Below are 15,069 nucleotides of genomic sequence, written 5' to 3'. Positions count from 1 at the left end.
TGCATAGAAACTGAAGAACATTTTTGAAAAGTTCCCATAACAAATCCAATCTGCACAATAACTAAATGTTATAATGTAATGTTAGGTCACGCTCCCACAGCAGCTTCAGGAGATCATGAGCTGAGGAATCTGAGGACAGCAATAAGACCAATCTTCTTTGATTTTTAATGCTACAGTGGAGACTTCTTTATTAAAGATTTATATTAAATTTGGAAATAATTACAGGGTATTATCAGCTTCCTGTAAGTTTCATTACATGCAGTGATACAGTGTCTCAGCTGACAGCACACACATTTTCACTGGTTATTGACCTGAACTCGCTGCCAGGTCGTGTCGGTGTTTATGCCACTTGGCAACAAAAGTGTGAAAGATTTAAACTGTTTTTTGGCAAGGCTTGATCGAGGATGGATTTCTTGCATATTTGTTCGTATTTAACACTTCACCTTAATGATTAAATTTTACTAAACAAATTTTAACTGATGTTTAACGATAACATGCTGGCAAAGTTGTTTTTTTTTTTCCCCCACTCTCAAGAATGCGTCGTTTTGCTTTCATGGTCCACATCTTCACTGCTGTGGTTCAGTCTCACTGCTCTCATTAGACATCATTTCCAGCTGTTTCCTGTGAAAAAAGTACTTTGTGTTCCTTGTAAATACCTTGGCATTGACAAGATGAACTAATCAATTCTGTCTGTTTGTGACTTCTCTAAAATCTGCAGTTTCAGAGGCACATCAAGAAGTCAGAGGGACAGAAGACTCCCAAAGTGGAATTGCAGATCTCCATTTATGGTGTGAAAATACTAGATCCCAAGACAAAAGTGAGTCAACATATTGAGTTTTATTGTTTGATGCCGGCGCACTGATGCTAAATAAAGTAAATGACAAACATGTGTCTTCTGTTTTACAGGATGTGCAGCACAACTGTCAGTTACACAGGATATCTTTCTGTGCCGATGACAAAACTGATAAAAGGATATTTACTTTCATCTGCAAAGACTCTGAGTCCAACAAACACCTTTGCTATGTGTTTGACAGTGAAAAGTGTGTAAGTGTTTCCCTGTCTCTTCATTGAAACACACTTGACAGATGTTTATTGCATATGTGTCATATTTTGATCCTGTGTTTCCATCACTGTCTCTCTAACCCGATGCAGTGTTTTGACAGTTTGTAGTTAGCATGTGTCATGTGTCAGTTCAGGTGTAAATAAGCTGCGTTGCCATGTAGGTAAATATCTCTGTGTCTGTCACGCTGCAGGCGGAGGAGATAACTCTAACCATCGGTCAGGCCTTTGACTTGGCCTACAAGAAGTTCCTTGAGTCCGGAGGCAAAGACGTGGAAACCAGGAAACAGATTGGAAGCCTTCAGAAACGGGTGTGTCTCACATTAGTGGAGCTCGTCTGCTCTCACACGCACTTTCATTGACTTTGAAAACTTGCACCGCCACGCCTGACACGTTGATATTTTTATTAATTAATGCAAGGCTTGTTTCTATTGATTGTTTTAAATCATCCAATGTGGACGATTAAGCTGTTGATGAGAGATGTCGGTAATGAATGTTAATGATAACACTCTGTAGTTACAGACTCGCTCTGTAATTGAATTACTCTGCACCCGGCGGAAAAAGTGGAGCCAACCCACTGGTTTTGTTTAAATGTTGATTTATTAAGACATTAATAACATTTTTGTGTTTAGCTATTTGCTAAAAGCTCAACATCAACAATGTGAACTCAACATTAACTGAACATTTATCCAAACTTTACATAATCAAAGGGGAAATGTACAAAACAATCCCAACTCAAGGTTCACTTACTAGCTTCTCCAGAGCTTTCAGCTGTATCACACAGTCTTCAACAGCGGACAAAGTTTCCTCAGTTGTCATGGAGATTAAACTGTTGACATGAACCCTCGGTAGCTGTTGCTGTTTCATCCAAAGCGCTATTAGGACTCCCAACACAGAAGATAAGTACTGACAAATGTGATGAAGACCATTTTGTGAAGTTGAAAGCCCTGAGGAAAGCTCATGAGTGACTCTGGAGCTGCAATCGTTTTGTCAAATTAGATATTTAAAGTTTTATGGAAAGCTGTGGGTGAGATGATGGAGGATATATCAAGAGACAGTGTAAATGTTTCTCTGTCTTCATTGTTTCAGGATTTTTTTCCAAGTGAAGAAGAACATAATTTTTTTTCTTATTTAATTCTATAAAAAGACGATACTCCCCTTAGCTGTTTTATCTACACTGTTCAGAGTTTGAATATTTATACCATTTACAATATCACAATATATGTTGAATTCACAATACAAAATTACATTTTGTGTAGTGACAGCCATGTTATCCCCAGATGTACGTAATTTGAAATTCATAATAATGAAGGATTAAGTGTTTCTTCATGGCTGGAGAAGAAATTCTGACTTTTAAAGTTCCTTAGTAAAACATTTAAAAACCCTTTGGAAAATCTAAATGTATTATCACAAAGCTGAAAAAACATTTGTTTGTATCAGGACATGAAAACCTGACATTTTGTGTTGTTAGTTTTCACAACTTCATGAAGAGAGTTTATCCATGTTGCCCAGTATATAAAGATTGTATGACAATCTCTGGAAAACTTACTAGTTAAATTGGATTTTCATTGTTACAGTCTCATTATTTCAACATCACTGCTACGGTTCATTTTGTGCTTTAACTGACTTTAATGTGGCTTCTAACAGTTACTCAACTGCTCTTGTCAATTTGCAGATTCAAGAACTGGAAACAGAAAACTCAGAGCTAAAGAAACAGCTTCAAGATCTTGAAGAACAGCTGATGATTGCTCACGTGCCACCAGTGAGGACAAACTGCATGGACACACACACACCTCTTCTGTTTAGAGACTGAACAAAATATAGATCCTAAATATTAAAGCGTCTATGTAACTTCTTCTGAACGGCAGCTGTGACACTGTGGCCACAAGTGACAATTAAAGGAGAGTGTTTTATGCTACAGTGTGGGCTAACTGTAACGGGAACTGTAAGTGGAGTAGCTAATAAAGTTAGCTAACATTAGACACCATGAGCTTCCGGTCATACCAGTTTCATGGTGTGGCTTTAACTGCAGTGTCTGATGTCAGTTCATTTGGAATTCAGCCCCACAAGTCAAAAGTACACAGCCACGACCACCTTTAATTATAAAAGTTGAGTGAATTGAATCTAGCAAGTTTTGAGAGTATTTTTAAGGACAGCTGGGTTTGCTGATATCGCCTCTGTGATTAAACGCACGGCCTCAGACTCAGCTTCAGAATGACCAATCCGATCTGCAGGGAGTCACCGGTGGTCTAAGCTGTGTGTGAAGCAAAGCAATTACACACCTGATTGGTCTGATGAGGAACGCGATACATTCACCGTCTCATTGGGGCAAGTGCCAGTACTCATGGCAGCCTCCTGCGAATGCAATTACCCACAGCTCTCCTTACTCTACGACACTGAATAATATTGTCCCTCTCTGGTCATTCTCTGTCTGCGATCTTTTTCTCCCTCAGCCGCTGCACATAAACGCAGCTAATGAAGCGTACATGCTGCAGAGGCCCTCCTCTCTCTTCTGGTGTCACAGCATCAAGTCGCTGTCCTGTCTGGAAATCTCCTCTGTGACACTCACTCCCATGAGCTCGCCAGAGTCCAACTTATCCGCCGGGCTACTAACTCCTCCGCCTGCCAAACCTGCTCTCCTTCCTCCTAAGCCTACCGAGGGATGCAGCATCCCACGGCCTCGCGTAAACCTCCTATGCTTTTTCTTTCTTTCTGCTCTGTGTCTCTGAAGTCTTGTTATCGCCTGTCTTTGTCTCCTTTTTCTGCTGCCTCTTTTGCTTTTGTGCAAAAAAATAGCCGTGTAGTTTGTGTATCTGCAAGCTTTCACAGGTCCGACTTTGCCTTAACCGCTTCCACTTCTGTGACTTTCGATACAGGCAGGCAGCATCTCCATGAAACCACAGTCCACGGACGTTTTCGACATGGTTCCCTTCTCCCCTGTGTCGCCGCTGGTGCCCACACTGGCCAGTAACGGCTGCCCACCACCACCACCAACCACACTGCCACCAGATATAAGTGAGTAATAAAAAAAACAAACTTTCTGTTCATAAGATTTAATGAGTTCTCCAGCTTCTGAAATTAAAGGATTGCAGCTGTTTAAAAATGACTACATTTCACATTCACTACATCTTACATTATCCCAGATGTTTCTATCAATTCTCAAACCTAGACAGATATGTGATTTTAATCATGGTAACGCTGCGCGTCATTTGGTCGCCTGTCAATGATGTCATATCCTGTGTGCACATGTGTCAGTGTTGTGGCTGTCTGCCAGAAGCTCAGAATTGACATGTTATTAAGATACGCTTTTCACAATTTGGTCATTTTCAACTCTGTTTAACCAGATGAAGGGTTTCAGTCATCGGATAATCTGGATCAGCTGCGAGACGCCCTGTGTCCGTCTAACAGCATCAGTGAATCATTGATTTTTAAGTTTTATTCTTTGCTTTTAATGCCCTGCTCTGTTTGTTATGGAGAGGAGGACGCCTCTGTGAATAATTCATCCGCTGGCAAACACCTCCTGAACGTCTGGTTCATAAGTTATCAGAGAAACAATCAAAACAAAGATTAGCAGCAATCTCAGCTCCCAGCCCTTCTCTGACGTCTCTGTCCTCCGCACAGCGTCAACGAAACACTGACTTTAAATGTGAAACTGCTTTATTCAGTGTTTTTGATGGTTAGAATCAGCGGGTCTGTTTGTTTTGGAGAGGAAGGGAGGAGAACTGTGGATAATTCACTTTGGGAGAAACTGACGGCACTGGTGAAGAAGATAACAACTCCCATGATTCAAGTCTATTTCATGACCACCAATGTTTTGTGAGACCCATAGCGGCAGAAGTTACGTACTAAAATATACTCATTTGTGTGTTTGAATACAGTATCTGGAGCGTGATGCATAACATCTAAAATCACTGTCTATTGAAGATATTTTTCCTTCGCAGTCTGTGTGATGTTTATCTGCTGTCTGTGTCTGTAGGGAAAGACTTGTTTGGTGCTGAGCCATTTGATCCGTTCACCTGCGGGGCAGCTGACTTCCCTCCAGACATTCAGTCAAAGCTGGATGAGATGCAGGTGAGCGCCTGTCTCCGTGTGATTCCTCCACCATTCTGTTCAAGTAAAGATCCACAGGGAGGCTGGTTGAAGTGTGAGAACTGTGTCTCGTCTCTCTAATTATCAGTGTCAGCACTTTGAAGATTGAAACATTTCTCTTGTGCATATGATCAAAAGCTTCGTGCATCTTGGGCTGAGCTTAACACTAAACTCCCCTCAGTTTTCTAACAGCGGCGGGCACCGCTGCAGAATCATATATGACTGTTTGGTGTTAATTGGCCTTTTGTGAACCATAAGCGAGCAGTTTGCTTTTTATCAAGGTTTTTAATATTGATATAGATTCTGCCTAATAACACAATCAGATTCTAATGAAGTCCTCAGCTGACTCGGTGAATGAGACTCACTTCTTCATCTAGACTAATTAGAGACGTGAAACCAATTAAGCCTTCGTAAATAACCGCATACTCCTCTTTGTATCACCCAGCCCTGGCTTCATGTCCCTTCATGCATTTCACTGTGGGAAGAGGCTCAAATGTTCTCAGGCTCCAGTGGAAATGTCTTGATGTGACCTGGAACATTTTTATGTGGCTGTATTTGTGGTCTGGTGGAGCAGTAAATGAACAGCTGAGTTCAACATCAAATTCATTAATCAGAAATAATAAAAAGTCCCCAGCTGTCTGGAGGCAGGAATAAAAAGTCATTAACGGCACTTTGCACGGGGCTCATCCATATTTTATCGGTTCCACCAGAGGCATCAGATATCAGTGCTGATGCTGCAGATCAGTGGTTCTCAGACACTCAGACACAAGGTGTAGAGGAGGGGTTGGCAACTGGCGGCCCACGAGCCAAAACTGGCACACCGGGTTGTTTTGATGATATTCATGTTTATCCTTGTTGAGAGTGACAGACACAGAAAGTCACGACAGACCTGCATTAGTAGTCAGTGTAGTCAGTGCACAGCGCCTGGTACTAAAATAGATCTCCGTCAAGGCAGCAACAGCTACCCACAGGATCACTTCCTTTTTTAGCAATTCTGCCTACAAAATAAAAGAGCAAGAAAGTTTGTGTTTTGCATCAAATGCTTTATTTCAAGCTACCGAGAGCTTTTATTCTGAAAAGTTGTGACTGAAGTTGAAAAGGTTCTTTTGCTCACTTGACAAACCTGTGAAATAGCCCATGACATATGTGGTATGATAAAAAAAAAAAAACACCAGTAAATCATTCAAACTTAACTGTGCCTGTGGTGCACGGTCACATGTGAACAGTAACAAAGCAAATTCCAATAGCGTTTTGTAATCAATCAATTTCTTAAATTAGCCTTTAATTATGTTCTGGCCCACCATCTAATGGATTAGAAAAAAAAACTGGCCAGATGCCAAACTTACTTGCCAACCCCCGGTGTAGAGTCATTGCAATGGAACCTGGAGAAACACTGAAAGGATCTTAAGTTCGATCATCTCCTTCATGTGGTCAGAACAAACAAACAAGTTATTTCACACTAGCAAAGCTCAAGATTTATCATCATGATTTATTTGAAAACAGTCGAGAAATTGTAATGAAACGGATTGCTTTTAAGGTTTGTGCTTTAACATTTGATAAATGGTTAATAACACATTAGAATGGAGTTATAAGCAGATTTGTGTTTATTAATGTCAAGAACTGACTAAGACTATGACTCAAAGACTCAAATGCACGAGTCAGAACACAGATGAGGGTTTCCAAAAATCAACGTCACTTAACATAGAAAAAGGTCGGTACACAGGAAAAACACACAAGGCAGACTGGTGCAACAGGAGAAGGCTGAGGTGATGTCTGAGCTGAAGCAGAAGTCTTGCACTGAAGACTAAACAGCAGGAAATAAGGCTGGAACGGCTTGTCACAAAAGAATGAAGATAAACTGCTACAAGAAGAAAGTAGGACGCAGACTAAATACACTAGAGAGTGGAGGCAGTGAGACACAGGTGCAGCACATTAGGGCAATCACAGTGGCGGGAAACACACAAGGGCAGGAAGTGAATCCAAAACAAGAGGGAGTGTCAGTGAAGTCAAAATAAAACAAAGTGTATAGAAAGGCTAGACAGAATTTAAAAAAAAAATGACCTAAGAAGCAGAACTAGAGCTGAAAATCTAATGTACAGGTCAACAACTAAAACTCCTGTACGTGGAGGCTTCTGTATAAACACGTCATGAATGACAAATGCTGTAAACATTTAGATATGTCCTTATATCTGCATATGGCTACATTATAGTGAGTTAAGACCATTTATTAAATGTCTGTATTCAGCTAATAGAAGCCTAAAGCTACTTCCCATCCTGGTCATGGAATTAGTCAGTTCCTGTTAATGATAATATTATTTCAATCAAATAATATTCAAATTGGATCATTTTCAGTTTAAAATATCTTAGGCAGGTTTAACTTAAGTTTTTCTACTGTAGTAAAAATGTGAGTTAATGTTGGTTAGTTAAAGTTCTAGAAAATAAAACTTGACTTGACTTGAGTTGAATTTAATGAACCCGACATAATAAGTTGATTCCACAATTCCTGTATGATGTTTTCCATGTGTGAATGTCCCTGATTGTTATTGGTTGAGAACAATGAAGGTGGATTGCAGTATTTATAAAATTTGGCATTGAAAACAAAACCTGAACTGAAAAAGGAAACAAAGACATTCAAACACTTGCATTGGGAAAACGGTGTATTGGCAATACAATTTTTTTTTTCAATGCCAAAACATGATGTCACTGTTGTAGCCCTATATTTCAGCGGCTTCCACAGTGAGTATGAGGAATTGTCACTTGATCGCATGATTATTCCAGTCACAGTTTATGTCACACCAACAGCAGCCAAACATTCTCGGAGGGTTTGAATTACAGTCTGATTAGAAAATAACGACTTCTGCTGAACTGAACTTCTGCTGCTGAGTTTTATCTGTGTGATGCCAGTAGGAGGCAGTGTTGTTCTGATACACTTTTTTTAAATTTCCTTTTTTTTTGCAAACTTTTCCTTCAGCTTCTTCTAATCCTTAACTAATAACAGCTGAATTCATCTCTTCTTCTTTCTACTTGTAGCGTCAGAGATGGTTTGTACTCTCTGCTCTCTCTCTGTCTGTGACTGTGATTGTGTTTTTGTCTCGCATGCTTCGAAAGCTGCTGCATGTTCTCGCATTAAAAAAGAAAAAAAAAGACGTGCATCTGTGGTTGTGTCATTAATTAGCAGTATTTATCATCTCAGCTCTGTGGCTCAGCAGCTGATTAGCTTCTATTGTTTCTTTTACGGGCAACAAATGTGACTTCCTGTCCTCTGAAATGTTTATTTTTTGCAAATACAGATGTTGGAGGTGCATCATGTATCAGTTTGCTTTCTATTGTGGTAATAAGAACATGCTTTTGCAATTGTGAGCAGCATCAAATCAAGCATTTTAAAAGAGCACATTCAAACAATTACAAGCCCAGTTTGGCTGCATTTACTTTTTCCAAAATAAAATATAACTTTTTCATCTGATATAAATGAGTTTCACCAGCGCCTCCTGCATCAGGATGCATGCCTTGTTGTTTCTCCTAGAGTTTATGATCTTGTATACAACGCATGACGGAGCATGACGGAGCAGCAGTGTCGTAATTTCTGTTTTGTTTAGCATTCTTCATTCTTTCATTTCATTCTTTCTGAGCCTCAGAGTTTATAGAGGTTTGTTTCCCCACTGGCTCTAATCTAAGCATGACTCAGTCCCAACATTGTAATGTAATCTCACACCATGTCACAGCTGTTGACTTGGCTTGTCTTCCAGGAGGGGTTCAAAATGGGACTAACCTTAGAGGGCACCGTCTTCTCCCTGGACCCGCTAGACAGCCGCTGCTGATGCCAAGAAGATGCTCCTCGTCGCGTACTTTTATCTCGTTTGTATGAAGAAGTGCCAAAATCCACTCCACAGCTGAGTCAAGATGTCACACTTTTCATCTTGAGGTTTATATGCATTTGCATTTAGATTGGTTTTTTCAAGGTAAAAACTCAGATCCATTATAGAAAAAAAACTATTTTTGTAAAAAGCTAAATATGGAAGGAGTAGTTTTGATGACCTTTGCTTGCACAGGGGATGAGAGATGTAAATAGTCGATGATATGTTGAATGGTACACTCTGTGGCAGAATTTTCATATGAGACCGTTTGTGTGTATGCATCATTTGAATTCTGTATCGTTGAAACATTCCTGTTTGTACGCCGAACACAAGCTGGCAAGAAAAATAAATGGAACCACAAACCTTCAGCTCGTCCCTAACATCACATGCTGTAGCTTATTTTACTCAACATCAAGTCACGTTATGTAGTTAATTAATCCAGTTGGATATTATTTACTGACATTTCCACCTTTTCTTTTTGGCATTGAAGGTTTTTTGTTGTTGTTTCTTCTTGTTTGTTGTTGGGGTTTTTTTTTTTTGCATTTCACAAGTTTGAATCGGCATTTCAGTATTTACATCTCATATTATTACTTTGTCACCATGTTACTTTCCTCTTTTCTTGCACCAGAAGGCACTTTTTTGGACAGACTCTGTCCATACCTGCAGTACTATTCCCATTATTTTACTTTTGGTTGCATTGACTTTGCTGTTACAGTTATTAAAGAAAATCTTACTGCAAAAACAAAAATGCTAATCATTTCATATTATTCTTGGGTGACTTTATTTAGCTGTTGTTTAAAGTTTTTGTGTGTTTATTGCGGGCCAATCTCCAGCAGCATGACAACATCGGCCGGCGGGTTCAGACTGAAATGCCTCAGAAAGTATCGCATGGATAACATTTGTGCAGATCAACACCTGCTCTACGATCAAATACCTGCAGAACTAATGACACTCCCATCGGCATGCTAACACGCTACGCTTCAATGGTGGACAAGGAAATATAACCTTAAACATCAGCATTGGGAGCATGTTAGCATGCTTATGTTAGCATTTAGCTCAAAGCGCACAGCTGATGTTCAGCTTCAGTAACAGTTCTCCTACTTCACCTACGTCTGTATTAATTCTGTGATCTGGCTTCACGTTGTCCTACATTCATCACAGATTCTTGATTTCACTCCTCCTGAGGCTCAAACGATTCTATTCTAAGGTTTTTTAAAGGACCAGATGACTCTCCTCAAACAAGAACAGGCAGAGAGAAATATTTTCAATATTTATTTTCAAAGGATGAAACGCATCTGCTTCCAGTATGGATGGCTCCTTCCTCCTCCTCCTCCTCCTCCTCTCTGCCTCTGGGGTGTTAGCAGTGCACTCAAGCTTTGCAAAGTTTTACAAATCTAGAATAAATACTTAAAAAAAAAATATGAACCAAATGGTCACAATGGAATTAAAACAAACCAGCTTACATTAGAAACAACTGGGCATCTATGTCAAGTACATTTGTTTTAACCCTAAACTACAAAAATAAGTGTGTGCAAAATAACAAACTTAAAGGACCTAACTATACCTGAATCAATATGACAAGAGCTTGGGGGGATTAACAAGCATTTTGTTTAATTTGTTGCATAGCAAGACATACAAAGCAAACAGGCACTCACAGCCACCTTATTCTATAAAACTGATTATAAAAAGGATTTCAAGAGCATATAAGTCCAGGATACTGCAAAAAGGGGGAACTGACATGCATAAAAATAGAATATTCTGTGCTACCTTTTTACTGTAGGATATTAAAAGGTGAGGAAAAGAAAAATGTCACAAATCACCACACACCACTCACACAACATCCTCATTCATCTCTCCATCGTTGACAGAAAGATCTTTATTGGCATCCCCAAACCCTGCCCTGTACCGCGAAGCCGGGAGAAGTGCACAAAGATCACACTTACTTACAAAACAGCACCTGTGAAAAAAAAAAAGATTTACATGTAGTGTCGTCGTTTTGCTCAGTTTCGGTGACGAGGTAGCTAACACTGAGGAAATCGACAGTCTTAATGTGTCTTTAATGTTCTACATGATCGGTACAGAGTTTGACATAACTGGATACAGACATTGGTTCATCAAAACTGTCTTGAGAAAATACCTGAGCTGGTGAACGCATCATCAGCTGTATTTGTTTCCTCAATAGCACCACAATGTTGTTTTAATATTCAGACATTTAAAATAAAAAAAAAATAAAAAAAGAACAGACAGTAAAGATCTGTAAAGATTAGTAGTGGCGGGACATTGGGCGTAGCTTCAGTGGGGTTTTTCTGGGCCTGTAAACAGCAGTTTTAATTAATATTTTGAAGCTTTTATATTAATATATCTTTGGTAATGTTGTTTTCTTGAATAAAATGAAAGGGTGAGATCTTTGACCAAACATAGTGAGCCTCAAAATGCATGAAGCTTAAAGTCAAACATACACAAGAAGACAGAGGAATGATCTGATTTTATACCAAATTTTTTTTTTTATGTATATTCCAAACATTCATCTAACTTACAAATCGTCGATGTCTTGAACTGGGTCAAAAGGCACAATAAATATCTTGCCACAGGGCCAGAATAGTTCTCAGTACTCGTATGTACAATGTGGCTGATCGCGTCAGCTGTCAGTTCAATAGTCTCAGGATTGTCCTCGACGCATCCCTGCTAACGCTCTTACAAGAAGCACACGGGCCCGATATCGACGCCGAACTCTTGATCGGGGCCACCAATGTCCACGGGGGCAATATCCACAATAGGAAGTCTTGCTGTTTTCTGTGTCCTGTACTCAAACACTGTCTTGCCCCAGTTGCCAGTTGCTCGCTGTGAAAGGGAGACAAACGGAAATTCAGTCAGTGCCTTAGTAGTTTTACAGCTTCCTTCAGTGAAGAATAAAACATCTCAGTAACATGGTGAAGTATTTTTATACTGCTTTACTGCATCAGATTCATCTCATCTGGGCAACAACTTTACACATTAGTTTTCTTTGCCCAGTAACCTCAGTCCTTAAAAGGCAACAGATTCAACGAAAAGACCAGAAGTGAATTAATCCTCGTCTCTCTGTGTCAGATAAATTATTGAAAACTCATCAGTGAACATTTGATGCTCCTTCGTTTCCATGAACACACACACTCTTTTCATTTATTTTGATCCAATCCCATGTACACTGCCCCGCTGCCAAAAATACTCATTCATGCATCAACTGTTTATTTATCCACGACTAAAAAGCCAATCAATCACTTCCTTGGCCACAGGGGGCAGCACAACAACTGTAAACCCAACAGACAGATTATCCCCACATCAAGTTGATGTGTTTTACAGTGTTACACTTGCCTATTTACAGTCTGAGCAACATTAGCATGCATGTTTGGAGTTGTTTATTTAATATTCACTCTTAGCTCTGTTTTGATCTCCATTAACTCCAGAGGGGAAACATCTGGGGCCGATTGCACCAAACACCTTAAGTTAAGATTTTTTGTAAAGTCTGAGTTAAGGTTTCCTTAAAATACAAACAGTTACACAAAATACCCTTGAGTCTTCCTCTTCTCAAGGTTTCCATAAAATGTTCACTTATGTATTTAAGGATTTGTCCTTTCAAAAGTCTTTTACTTAAGGACTCACTTAAAATCAGAATAACTGTAGCACAATAGACCTTGGCAAACAAAGTAAGAAAAAAAAAACTAAAAAGGTACCTCTGACTCTTAACTGCAACATGGCAGCGTTTCACGACTGGGAGACACCCTTAACCATGAGGAGTTGATTTTACATTACAGCTCTGACTGGCAGTCACTTTACAGTTTGCCTGACTGTCTAGAGTTGGATCCCTCTACTTTCCGCAGCTGTACGGTTTTACGCCACATGAAACGCTCTGACCGTGTGCCGAAACGCCGCGGTGAAGCTCCCCTCAGAGCGGGAGGATGAGATCGCAGCTCACTTCTCTACCGCTGGAAAATCTCTTTCACTGCTGCAAATGTCTCAACTCGTCTCAGCAATGTGTGTGAACATCATTGGTGAGAGCGGGGAGACTAAATCACAACAGGAAAGTTTGGGTTTTTGAACAATGAGCTGAAAGACACTAACACTAAAGTTATTATCATTGCTATTATTATTAGAACATATTCTGTTGAGCTGAGGGGAACTGCAGTTGTCAGTGGGTTTATTACATAGTCATTTCATCTGCTGTTACTATTAAAATATTGATAACAGTGGTTTTAAATAAAGTCTGCAAAACTAATGCCTAGCTATTTTAGAAAATTGTTTTTTTTTCTAAAATGAAATTGTATTTTAATGACCTGTTTTAAAAAGGGTATTGAGGACAGACTAACTCATTGCTGGATTTGGTCATTTCACGAGTTTGGATGAGGATAATAAAGATACAGAGTATGACCAGCCTCGCAGCACCTGTGCTTCAATTAATAACTGATGAATATGTAAGAAGAGCAGAATCATGAGACTGAGACGTGGGAACTTACTGAGCAGGAGTCCTCCACCACCGTGTATCTGAAGCGGTTGTTTCCCTCTGCTTTAAGCTCCAGATCGTTGGAGCCTTTGAGGATGACGGCTTTCTTCAAGTTGCCATGCTTCTCATCTTTGTAGCCCACAGAGTTCTTGCAGTGGTAGGTGATGGTCTGGGAAGCCTCTTTGGACAGCAGGCGGATGAAGGTCATCTGCACTGTGACGGAGTTCGTTGACTGATCTTTGTTGCCATAAGTGAACTAGAGAAACAGAAACAGCAATCAATACTCAATCAATACAGTCTATATATGAGTTTTTCATTATTTTCTTTCCTTTCTCACTCAGTCTGTAGCTGCCTCATTATTTCAATCACAGCAGCAAATCCTTTACAAGACTCTTTCTCTTTCTCTATAAAGTCTTTAACAGCTTCACTGAGCACTTTCCGTTCACAGCTCTGCTTCCCTCTCTCGCTTTCTCTTCTCTCTCTCTTTCTATCTCTCTCTCTCTCTCTCTCTCTCTCTCTCTCTCTCTCCCACCAGCGAAATGTAAAAGCGCTCACATGTGTTCCTCTGTTGATGTCAGCTCCGAACCACACAGGTTTGTTCCTGGAAGAGCTCCACCACACTTTACGAGGTATGCTGGATGGGTTGGCGGAGATGCAGGTCTCTCCGGTGTCCATGTTGCAGTGCACTTTGATGGCGTCCTCGGCACTGCCTTGGTTTGGATCCACCCTGGAAGAGCTCCACCACACTTTACGAGGTATGCTGGATGGGTTGGCGGAGATGCAGGTCTCTCCGGTGTCCATGTTGCAGTGCACTTTGATGGCGTCCTCGGCACTGCCTTGGTTTGGATCCACCCAGAACTCGCCTACAGAACAAAATGATCAGGATGATTGTAGCAGAAACCTTTCAGTCTCAGTGTTGATTTACTCTACAGCTGCCGTGGTGAAATACATAAGCGATATTACATGCTGGTGGTTTTATTCCATGGTTCAGAGACATCGTTCCCTTTCTACATTTATCATGAAAGGAAGAAGCGCTGAAGAGATGAGAAGATAATAAACTGGAGAACAAATATAAAGAGGGAAGGCTGGGATTCATGTTGCGCACCCTGTGAGCTGTAGCTCTCATTCTGTGAGTACTGCAGTTTTGTTAGGACCAATTCAAGTGTCAGAAAACAAGATGTTCAACGATGTTCTGTTTTGTTCAAAGAAATCAATGTGAGAAAAACACGAAAACAGACCTTTTGGATCCGTGTAAAATCTCCCAAAACACTCACCGCTCTTCTTCAGGGGGTAGCATCTCTTCAGGTCATCGCAGGTCCTTGCAGGATGCTTCCTGCTGCCGTCTGGGCTCTTCATGCTGTCGATCTGGCTGCTGAGGGCCTTCAGCGTGGCCTGGACGCTGGGGTCGACGGTCAGTATGTTGGTCGAGTTGCTGTTGGGCATCGCCTCGTCCTCGCTGAACTCAGGAGGAGGAGGAGGGCCGGAGTCGTAATCCTGAGGGCCGCCAAAGAGGTCGTCCATAGCAGCCATGGGAGGTCCTGGGGGACCGGGAGGACCTGGGGGTCCGGCCTCTCCTGGAGGGCCCTGTGG

The 15,069-nt window shown here is 40.6% G+C and overlaps 2 protein-coding genes across 7 annotated transcripts in view; one reads left to right on the top strand and one right to left on the bottom strand.

Annotated features, from left to right (window-relative positions):
* gulp1a (GULP PTB domain containing engulfment adaptor 1a) overlaps positions 1-9,750 on the top strand; it is an 86,230-nt gene extending 76,480 nt beyond the window's left edge. For 5 of the 6 annotated variants that reach the window (XM_087178466.1, XM_023423141.2, XM_087178468.1 and 2 more), the window contains 7 exons: positions 719-817; positions 907-1,044; positions 1,254-1,370; positions 2,735-2,821; positions 3,936-4,074; positions 5,036-5,130; positions 8,895-9,750. In XM_087178466.1, coding sequence (XP_087034592.1) covers positions 719-817; positions 907-1,044; positions 1,254-1,370; positions 2,735-2,821; positions 3,936-4,074; positions 5,036-5,130; positions 8,895-8,966 — 747 coding nt within the window. In that variant the 3' untranslated portion in view covers positions 8,967-9,750. Of the gene's footprint in view, positions 1-718; positions 818-906; positions 1,045-1,253; positions 1,371-2,734; positions 2,822-3,512; positions 3,744-3,935; positions 4,075-5,035; positions 5,131-8,894 lie in introns of all 6 variants that reach the window. The other variant, XM_023423139.2, reaches the window with a different exon arrangement.
* An 842-nt stretch (positions 9,751-10,592) lies between these two features.
* Positions 10,593-15,069, bottom strand: part of col5a2a (collagen, type V, alpha 2a) — a 41,345-nt gene continuing 36,868 nt past the window's right edge. The window contains exons 52-54 of the mRNA XM_087178449.1: positions 14,035-14,225; positions 13,493-13,735; positions 10,593-11,843 (exon numbers count right to left, since the gene is read on the bottom strand). Coding sequence (XP_087034575.1) covers positions 11,697-11,843; positions 13,493-13,735; positions 14,035-14,225 — 581 coding nt within the window. The 3' untranslated portion in view covers positions 10,593-11,696. The remainder of the gene's footprint in view (positions 11,844-13,492; positions 13,736-14,034; positions 14,226-15,069) is intronic.

The sequence above is a fragment of the Seriola lalandi genome, unplaced genomic scaffold (assembly GCF_002814215.2).
Source record: "Seriola lalandi dorsalis isolate HSWRI2012SDOR001 ecotype SW California unplaced genomic scaffold, Sedor1 jcf7180002054689, whole genome shotgun sequence".
Lineage (NCBI taxonomy): Eukaryota > Metazoa > Chordata > Actinopteri > Carangiformes > Carangidae > Seriola > Seriola lalandi.
Note: the sequence above shows the minus strand (reverse complement) of the source record. Positions and strands in the feature narration are given on the sequence as shown.